The 9,712-nt window shown below is 35.0% G+C and overlaps 2 protein-coding genes across 3 annotated transcripts; both read right to left on the bottom strand.

The window, feature by feature from the left end:
- LOC109709201 (acyl carrier protein 2, mitochondrial-like) lies at window positions 623–3,858 on the bottom strand. Its single transcript, XM_020231305.1, has 2 exons — window positions 3,532–3,858; window positions 623–1,088 (listed from the first exon to the last, which is right to left on the bottom strand). The coding sequence occupies exons 1-2, from the start codon at window positions 3,769–3,771 to the stop codon at window positions 912–914; spliced, it is 417 nt and encodes a 138-aa protein (XP_020086894.1). The 5' UTR covers window positions 3,772–3,858; the 3' UTR covers window positions 623–911.
- On the bottom strand, window positions 5,324–8,023 carry LOC109709442 (ubiquitin-conjugating enzyme E2 20-like). Of its 2 annotated transcripts, none has more exons than XM_020231690.1 (6): window positions 7,734–8,023; window positions 6,499–6,526; window positions 6,135–6,362; window positions 5,799–5,862; window positions 5,636–5,695; window positions 5,324–5,541 (listed from the first exon to the last, which is right to left on the bottom strand). In XM_020231690.1, exons 1-6 carry the CDS (start codon window positions 7,880–7,882, stop codon window positions 5,501–5,503), a joined length of 570 nt encoding a protein of 189 aa, XP_020087279.1. In that variant the 5' UTR covers window positions 7,883–8,023; the 3' UTR covers window positions 5,324–5,500. The 2 variants fall into 2 exon arrangements, with proteins under 2 accessions (XP_020087279.1, XP_020087280.1); XM_020231691.1 differs by lacking the exon at window positions 7,734–8,023 and adding an exon at window positions 7,172–7,215.

Genomic DNA, 9,712 nt, shown 5'->3' with positions numbered 1-9,712 from the left:
ATTCTATTGTGCATCTGAAGTTGGAAGTATCCTTCAGCTCAAGGTTTCTCTAGTGATTACAAAAATAGAGGGGTCAAGATCATAGTGCATCCAATGTGAGCTATAGGAACAACGATTGTTTTGAAGATTTTGTTTTTCCTACTGTTTATTGAGATTTGAGATTTTCTGCTGCTTTCCTATATTCATGAAGAATGCAGGATTTGTAGGTTATGGCTGAGCCTCTTGTATCATGTTAGTACTTGGACGAGACGTTCATCCTCATCACGAAGTCGAGTAGCGTAGTTTTTGCATTCGCAGATTTTTCTTTTTCCTTTTAAAACTTTCCAACTGGTTCTGAGTGTGGTAATTAAATATCTCCGGTTTATATCAATATTACACTTTTCACTAGCGTAAGGTACATCACTACTCGTGATCACTTCGATCAATAATTCATATATAAACAAAAATTTTACCATTAGTTGGTTAAAGAGAGGGTGGCATTAGAAAGAAAAAAAGAAAAAAAAAAATTACGACCATCATATGCACTCTATACGAGTCAACATGTGTATATTTGCATGATCCTCTTTGTAAGCGGATATCTAGTGAGCATATATATCTTGCCCGCTTGTGAAGGCGCTAAACAGAGTGGCAACCAGGTGAATCATTTTCTTCAACTATGGAATGGGCGGTTATGATAAGTAACAACAAGAACTCACGTGCCCAAATTAATGGACAAATAACAAGATCATAAAAACTTTCATGCCCATAGCATCTCTAGCTTCAAAAAGCACAAAGCTTCTACCGGATGAGTCCGAGACTCTGCGCCGAATTTAATTTTTCAGCTCAAACTGAATGTTTCGGATTAAACACCTTGAAGAGGATCTTTAAATAGCAGGAAAAACTAAAACAGATGCAACATCCTTATCGTTCCCTCATTTTGCTTGGGGATGCGAGGCGACGAAGTCGACAGCAACTTTGATGGAATCAATCTTGTCCGCCTCGTTGTCGGGGATTTCAAACCCGAATTCTTCCTCAAAGGCCATCACAATTTCTACGGTGTCCAAGCTGTCAAGGCCAAGGTCCTTCTGGAAATGAGCATTTGGTGTCACCTGCAACACAAGCCACCCTCGCTACTTAGGGTTTTAAATGTATACAAAGGCCACTCATTTCCAGAATTTGACCAGCCATGTCTACTGGTGTAAAAACCATGATAACGCAGAAAACTACATGAATGCAAGATGTCAGGAAAGCAAAGAATATGCTCCAACGAAAATGAAAACTACGTTAATGCAACGACCAAAGCAGTTCCCTATATGAAATTAACTGATGGAAACATGCTATTATGATAAAAAGCATGTAATTAAAGCAGATACCTGCGAAGGAACTGGTGTAACACAGCTATAGATAGAATCTACCAATATGCAGCAAGAAAATTTGTGCAGGTGTAGCTGATAAGCAAGAGTGCAAATATATATATATATATATATATAGAGAGAGAGAGAGAGAGAGAGAGAGAGTTGAGCTCCTGTGCTTTTAAAAGCACAGGAGCATTTGTACTTGAGATTTTTTAGCCGTCGGATCACCTTAAGATCTGTGCAGCACTATTAACGACGTATCCCATTAATTCCCTCTACTAATGCTGCACGGATTTTGAAGTGATCGGATGGCTAAAAAATCACAAACACGTTGAGCTCCTATACTTTTAAAAGCACAGGGCTCAACTCTCTCTCTCTCTCTCTCTCTCTCTCTCTCTCTCTATATATATATATATATATATGTGTGTGTGTGTGTGTGCGCGTGTGTGTGTGTAGTTATCAAAAGAAATTTGAATAGTAAAAAAAAGTACCATGAAAAAAACAAGCATTCCTACACAATTATCAAAATAGGGAATCAAAACACACCTGAATAAAAGCCCCTAATCCTACACATCAGTATCATTATCAAAATCCCAGAAAACAGGGGACGGCTGTTGAGGTGTAGGATGGTAGAATTCACCAGATGAAAACAAGCAAAAAGTGCAACTTTTCCGCCCCAACTGTTTAATAAAGTTCTCTTCGAAGTACACAAAGAAAACCTGGTTGTTGGAATCACAATAATTTCCTAACCTTCAATACCACCGGGATAAGAAACAACTTAGTCTAAATAGCAATAGGCAACAATATGATATGAAGAGTAGCACGATAGCAGCAAGGAGTAAGAAGAGAAAGCAAGCTCCTTGCGCACTAGAGCAAAAACATTAAGGACTTTGCTAGTCTGAACACGATGTTCAATATAGATATGAATATTTAAATCTTCTTCTCAATCTGCCCATCTAACCTTTAATCTAAACATTAACCTTAACAGTTAACATACCCCTAATAGCCAACCACTGCCACCATATACATTACTGATGGCGGCAATAAAGGCTAGGTGATATTAACATAAGAAAGTGAAAAAAAAGAAAAGAAAAAGAGACTAGTATACTCATTGACCGTATGCCCTAATATTTTGAGTTGTCAAGTTGCATGTCTGAGTAGTGTTGTGTCTTGGATCCTGAGTTTGTGTGTATGTATATGTGCAACATAGGTTTCCATTGGAATCTGCTTAAAGCCAAAAAGGAAGCATCTGAGCAATTGTACAACTCTACGAACTCCTCTTCCACTTGTACCACATTTTCTTCTGCAATGGAAAGTTTTACCCTTATCCTCAGCTCAGCTATTGCAACTTAGAAACCTACATTACATACATATTCATTTCAATTCAAACCTTATTCTCTTGACAAAATACCAACTAGCAATGGCAAATTCTGGAAGGATTGACTTTATGTAGATACGACAGACAAATTGTTCTCTACCATCTGTTTCCAAGTATAGTACAGGAGAGAATAGATTTAAGTCCTCAGATTAGATATGACCGCAGATGTGAAAACTATGAAATAAAGTCTTCTAACAAGATTAAGATAGGTTCGAAACAACACACGAAGAAAATTTTCAGGAAGAAGAGAGAGCACAGGTGAGTCAGGATTTTCAGGATGGAACAGGGATGAAGGGGCACAGTTAGCAAGTGTAGCACTTAATAAAGATCTAGAAAATCCTATGCGAAGAGAAAAACCCTAATTAGAAAATTCTTTTCTAGTTAAAACATCAATTGATGAACCCAGCTAGCTTAACCTTGCATTCTGCAACACTGGTCGATCTTAGATTCATATAGATGGGTCAAAGGAGAACCAAACATATTATGTACGATGAATGCAACATTGATTATTGATGACAATGAATTGGCGATCATACATATTTATACACCTAAAGTGTCCCAATTTATTCCTATAATAATAGCCCATAATTCCTACCAAATAAGATTCATCCGCACTAGGAACGACATCCCAAAACCAAACTCCCTTTAAAATAAAAAAAAAACAATATCCAGCATAAGCTACTCATCAAGCATCAACATCATTAACGGATCAAACGACCCCATGGCAATTGAAACATCGGATTACATTAACATCACGGAAAACAAACCCTAAATAGTAGGTGCAGATTTTTTTAGGGTTTTTGTTGTCGGCAGTGTTACCTTGGAGGGGTCGACCTTTTGGAAGTTCTTGATGACGGAGATGACGCGATCGGTGACCTCACCCTTGTCGAGGAACGACCCCTTCACCTCCTCCGAGAACCCTCGGCGACCGACGAGGAAGAAGAAGCGACCGAGGGAGGAGGTGGGAGACGGCGACGATGGCGACGGCGGCATCGCCGGAGCTCCGGCGGCCACCCGCAGGCGCCTCAGGAGAGCCCATCTCGCCGCCGCCACTGCCATTTTTAAAGAAGCCTTTTAGAGAGAGAGAGAGAGGGAGAGAGGAATGAGTTACGAACCTAGCGAGGCCTCCAAGCCTTGGAAATGTTTTTTTGTTTTTATTTTTATTTTTCTATCTGTACAATATAATTTATTATATTTATTTTTAAAAACATAAATTTATCCGTAAGAGACGTAATACTTAGGTTTCGAACTTAAAACTTCAAATACCAATTATTATTTCTTTGTCACTCATGTTAGCAATTATTAAGCTCTAAAATAGAATTTTTGGTAGGTGGAACACTTATTCCCACCCTATACCCGGTACCACCTATTAGCGGGTATAGGTGGTACCGTATTAGGTGGGAAGCCAGTGTTCCACCCCGGGTAGAGAGAGAGAGAGAGGTATTTTAAATTTAAATTTTTTTATTAATTTTAAATTTTAATTTTAAATTTTAAATATGATATTTTTAGTTTTCAAATTTTAAATTTGATATTTTTATCTTTCAAATTTAAATTTGGTCTTAAATTTAAAATTAGATATTTAAAATTAAAAATTTAAAAATTAAAATTTTAAATCTAATTTCAAAATTTATAATTTAAAGTTAAAATTTTCAATTTAAAATTTTCAGTTTAAAAATTTAAATTCAATTATAGGGATAATATCATTATTTTTTATTTATAACTACCAACTATTCCACCTTATACTCATATTTTCATCCAAACATAATTTTTTTAGTTTCAGCTTATACTCACATTTTCATCTAAACAAAAAAATATTCTTATTCCTACGAAAATTCATATTTGTACCTATCCCCGGTATAACTAGTTCTTGCTTATACCCGAACCAAACGAAGCCTTTGTGACTTGTAATAGGGACGATCAAATTAATTTATCTTAATAATTATTGTCTGTTCACTTATGATATAAGTTAAAAACTTTTCATTCTAATTTCTCAAAGGTTCATGTGAATTCATTTTTGTTATCAAGAATTTTTTACAATACTAAAAGTCTAAAAATAAATTTGGAGTGTACGACTAAACATCTTGATTGGTATAGTTTAATTAAATATTATATTTTATTTTTTTAAGTTATAGACAAAATATGGCTATTCTTATATTGGGTAATTCATCAACGGATAACTTATTTTCGTGTCAAAATATTAAGGCTGTTTGAGGCATTTGGATGCGAATGTGGGAGAGTTACAAGTTTTGAGTCTCGATTAGAAAAAGGACAATGTATTCTATAATTTTGGCTATCCAAAAGCTAAGTTTGTTGTACTAGTATTATCATTTATTAAAAAAACAAAAAAAAATTTTTAAAAATTTGTTGAATCTTAGAAATTATTTGATATGGATCATATTTTTCATATTTTTCAGGTTACACGTATGAATCACTTAAAAAATTTCATATGTAACATCTTTTCACAACTTAACATTACCACACACATACTGTGCACAATTGTTTTTTAGTTTTTAAAAACTGATTGAGCCAACTCAGTACAAATATGTGATTCATTGTCCACACACTAGTAAAGAAAGAATGCTTAAAACCAATCAATAATTCCAGTTTGATAAAGAAATGAAATTACTAACTCTGAGATAAAAGGAAAACACAATAGTTTCAGTTGCACATGGAAAATGAAAAGCAATAGAAGCACAAGAAGGAATGAACAATTTCAAATTTTCAATTCTCCCACTTAGTGGACAATGAGAGATGGTACACATTTGCTGGGCCCAATGTATAAGAAAAGCTAGGCTGGTTTGTACATCTTCTCCACCATCTTCCTAAACTCTGCAAAATTCAGAGCAGTGAATTATGTAAGAGAATCTCTCATTGTGAAACATTTTTTTTGGATTTTTACTAAATAATGTTACACTTTACACACCTTCTTGATTGATCCACAGTGCTGCTGCTTGAGTGTTGAGTGGAGAATCATTGTTTGGTTCTGAAATTATCAATTGCGAATAGTATTTAGAGCATGTAGGTGACAGAAACAAATAGGAAAGGAAAACAAAAAAGTTGTAGTTCATATAATTTCAGTGTAGTACCTCCCAAAAGACTCTGAATTGAAAGAAGAATGGTTCTGACATCATATGCAGATGACCATTTATCCTGAAACACACACAAAAAAACAAAGACAAAAAAATCAAAATTTGGTTAGAAAGAAAAAATATATCTTTTTGGCATATGTACCTCTGAAAAACATGCGAAGTTGCGTAAACACCAATATAAAGTAGAATTTTTTTTTTTTTTATGAAAATACAAACTTCGCACAATTTGGCATATTTGCAGAGGCATGTATGCAGAAGAATCCATGGAAAACAAATAGAAAAGGAAAAGAGGCCATGAAGTGAATTGTGAATTGAAATTATCTATTTGGGTACCTGGAGAATGTCCAAGCAAATGTTGCCATAAAGATCAACATTGGGGTGGAAACATGTGGTCTCAAACTTAACTTTTGGAGGCTTAAAAGGGTAATCAGAAGGGAAAGAGAGGGAGAGCTTGTAGACCATGCCCTCATAAGCTGTGTCTTTGCTCCCAGTTATTGTGCCCTTCCAGCTGAATATGTTGTCCCCCTCAGGAAATGCTGATACCCCAGGATCACCACACATCTGATTACAACATTGTTATCAAAGTTGTTAGTTTTAATCTAGGACTAGTAAAAATATAAAGAAAAAGAAACCAAGTATGGATTAAGTTGTGAAAAATATGGAATTGTTGTTGTTGTTGTTGTTGTTTTTTGCTTACCATTAGTGCCATTAGTTCTGATTGGAGCCTGTTTGCATGGATTAATTAAGAAGGTGTCAGTGCATGAAAAAAACCATGATCAATTAAAGAAACAAAAACAGAATTAGCTTCTGCCTTTAAAGATAGAATCCCTCAAAATGAGTAACTTATTGCACATTCTAAGAAAATAAGGGGCTGCTTGTTTCCTTGGATAAGTATGGAAAAAAAAAAATTCCTAAAAACTCTTTTATTCAGTTTTTTTTGTAGTTTGGTTATAAGAAAACTTAATTCTTTTGAAACAGTTCTTTTTTTTTCAGATTTCATAAGTTTTAGATATCAAAAACACTTTTTTTTTTTAATAAAATGTGAAAAAAAAGTGTTTCAAAAATATTAGTTTTTTAGAACCAAGCAGGAGAAAACTAAACACAGAGTTTTTATAAAAAAACTTTTTTCTCGAAATTTTTTTCTTATACTTCTTCGAGGAACCAAACAAACCAAACAGCCCTTTTAAGGAGAGATGCACGAAGGGATAAAAAACCAATTCTCAACACATTAATTTAACCCCTCAAGATCACCATACTCTTCCAAAGAATAACCACATAAACAAAATAAAATAAGAGAACCAAATTGAGAGAGAGAGAGGGAGAGAGTAATGGAGCACACAAAGAAGCAAGGGGAGGAGGGTGAAGAGGACCTCTTTAAGACGGAGTTGCCGTCGGAGCCCTTCGCCGCCGGGAGGGGCTGNAAAAAAATAATTCATAAACAATCTTTTATTCAGTTTTTTTGTAGTTTGGTTCTAAGAAAACTTAATTATTTTGAAACAGTTCTTTTTTTTTTTTTCAGATTTCATAAGTTTTAGATATCAAAAACACTGATTTTTTTTTAATAAAATGTGAAAAAAAAAGTGTTTCAAAAATATTAGTTTTTTAGAACCAAGCGGGAGAAAACTAAAAACAGAGTTTTTTATAAAAAACTTTTTTCTCGAATTTTTTTTTCTCATACTTCTTCGAGGAACCAAACAAACCAAACAGCCCTTTAAGGAGAGATGCATGAAGGGATAAAAAACCAATTCTCAACACATTAATTTAACCCCTCAAGATCACCATACTCTTCCAAAAAATAACCACATAAACAAAATAAAATAAGAGAACCAAATTGAGAGAGAGAGAGAGAGAGAGAGAGAGAGAGAGAGAGAGAGAGAGAGAGAGAGAGTAATGGAGCACACAAAGAAGCAAGGGGAGGAGGGTGAAGAGGACCTCTTTAAGACGGAGTTGCCGTCGGAGCCCTTCGCCGCCGGGAGGGGCTGCTTGGCGGTGGCACCTCCCGAAGGCGGTGGCGTTGCGGCGGCAGCGGCGGGAGCGCTGGGGACGTAATCTTGGACTTCTTGGTTCTCCATTCGCGGCATCTCTACTGAGATCTCTTCGTTTTCTCCCTCCTCTGTTTCTTCAGAGCTGAGATTGTTCTGATGCACGAAAAGAGAAGGGGAAGAGAGACAGAGAGCGATGCTGGCGACGACGACGACGAAGAAGAAGATGAAGAAGAGAGAGAGAGAGAGAGAGAGAGAGAGAGGAGTTATTTTGAGAGGCTTGGGGGGGTGTTATAAAAGTGTTTCCACACAAAGCTTTGAGTTCTTTTCGAACTTCTTTTTTGACCGTTGGGACCGGGCCCGGGGCGGAGTTCAACGGCTAGTTTACTCAAGATTCTATTACACTACACATTCACCTTTTTTTTTTTTTAACTTCAGTTTGTATTTTTTAGGTAAAATTGTATGAAGATACTATTTTAAATAGTTATCTGAATAGAGATGAATCCAGAGGTCATGTCACAGATTCGTAGCCCATTAATTTTTGTTTTATTTTTCCTTCTTACTTACTTTTCATTCAGAACATATTGAAATAATAATATACTTTTAATAGATTGAAGCGGATTAAAAAAAGGAAGAGATTTCTAGCCTTTCACTTTATTTTTTTTTAGCAAATTCAGATGAATTTGAGTTTTCTTTTTTTCTTTTTTGTTGTTGACCTGGCTTACCGTTTTATTTAGGATGGATTTGGGTGAGAGCGCTATCAAATTGGATTTATTTGCATCCCCACCTTCCATGTTTATATTTTTAATAAAATATCTTAATTATTGCTTTATTTATTTTGATATGATCGAATCGGGTTGTTTTGCGGGTCGTGCTCGTGCCGACAAGTTTTTTGGGTCGGACATTAGGTGATCCGATCCGATCCGATCCGATCCAACTCAATTTATAATTATTAGGAAAAACGTCAAAAACCTTCTTTGTGGTTTCGCATTTTTTTATTTTAATGCCCTGTAGTTTAAAGTGTATCAAGTTAGTACTCTGTGGTTTTGTACTTTCTCACTTTAGTACCCTGTGGTTTAAAGTGTATCAAGTTAGTACTCTGTAGTTTTATTTTTGTATCAAGTTAATATCCTGTGATTTTATTTTTCTCTTAATTAAATATTAAACCACAGGATACTAAAGTGAAAAAGTGCAAAACAACAATGTACTAACTTGATACATTTAAATCACATGGTATTAAAGTGAGAAAATGCGAAATCACAGGGTACTAACTTGATACACTTTAAACCGTATGGTACTAAAGTGAAAAAAAATAAAACCACAAGAGGGGTATTCGAAGTTTTTCATAATTATTATTAGTATAAATGTTGGGGTTTGGCCCATATTTGGCCCAACCTGGGTCTACTGAGGTGCAAATATTGTACTTCCCGATTTGCACGAAATCCCAAATTCTTTTTTCCCGCCCTACAAAAATTTTACGCTCCATTTCGAAGCCTTTTTAAATCCCACTTCCTCGCTTAGAGGGCGAGAGCGAGAACACGNTGTATTTTTTAGGTAAAATTGTATGAAGATACTATTTTAAATAGTTATCTGAATATAGATGAATCCAGAGGTCATGTCACAGATTGTGACTCGTAGCCGATTAATTTTTATTTTATTTTTCACTCTTACTTACTTTTCATTTAGAACATATTGAAATAATAATATACTTTTAATAGATTGAAGCGGATTAAAAAAAGGAAGAGATTTCTAGCTTTTCACTTTATTTTTTTTAGCAAATTCAGATGAATTCGAGTTTTTTTTTTTGCTTTTTTGTTGTTGACCTGGCTTACTGTTTTATTTAGGATGGATTTGGGTGAGAGCGCTATCAAATTGGATTTATTTGCATCCCTACCTTCCATGTTTATATTTTTAATAAAATATCTTAAT

Source organism: Ananas comosus, linkage group 4 (genome assembly GCF_001540865.1).
Source record: "Ananas comosus cultivar F153 linkage group 4, ASM154086v1, whole genome shotgun sequence".
Classification (NCBI taxonomy): Eukaryota; Viridiplantae; Streptophyta; class Magnoliopsida; order Poales; family Bromeliaceae; genus Ananas; species Ananas comosus.
This window is presented reverse-complemented; position numbering and strand designations above follow the sequence as displayed.

Excerpts from the sequence above, each read along its gene's own strand:
- LOC109709201 (XM_020231305.1), bottom strand. The coding sequence starts at position 3,771 with ATGGCAGTGGCGGCGGCGAGATGGGCTCTCCTGAGGCGCCTGCGGGTG. Across the intron at positions 1,089-3,531 it reads AAAAGGTCGACCCCTCCAAG|GTGACACCAAATGCTCATTT; the intron begins GTAACACTGCCG and ends CTTGTGTTGCAG.
- LOC109709442 (XM_020231690.1), bottom strand. The coding sequence starts at position 7,882 with ATGCCGCGAATGGAGAACCAAGAAGTCCAAGATTACGTCCCCAGCGCT. Across the intron at positions 6,363-6,498 it reads CAGAACTAATGGCACTAATG|ATGTGTGGTGATCCTGGGGT; the intron begins GTAAGCAAAAAA and ends TGTTGTAATCAG. Across the intron at positions 5,696-5,798 it reads AATTCAGAGTCTTTTGGGAG|AACCAAACAATGATTCTCCA; the intron begins GTACTACACTGA and ends TGATAATTTCAG.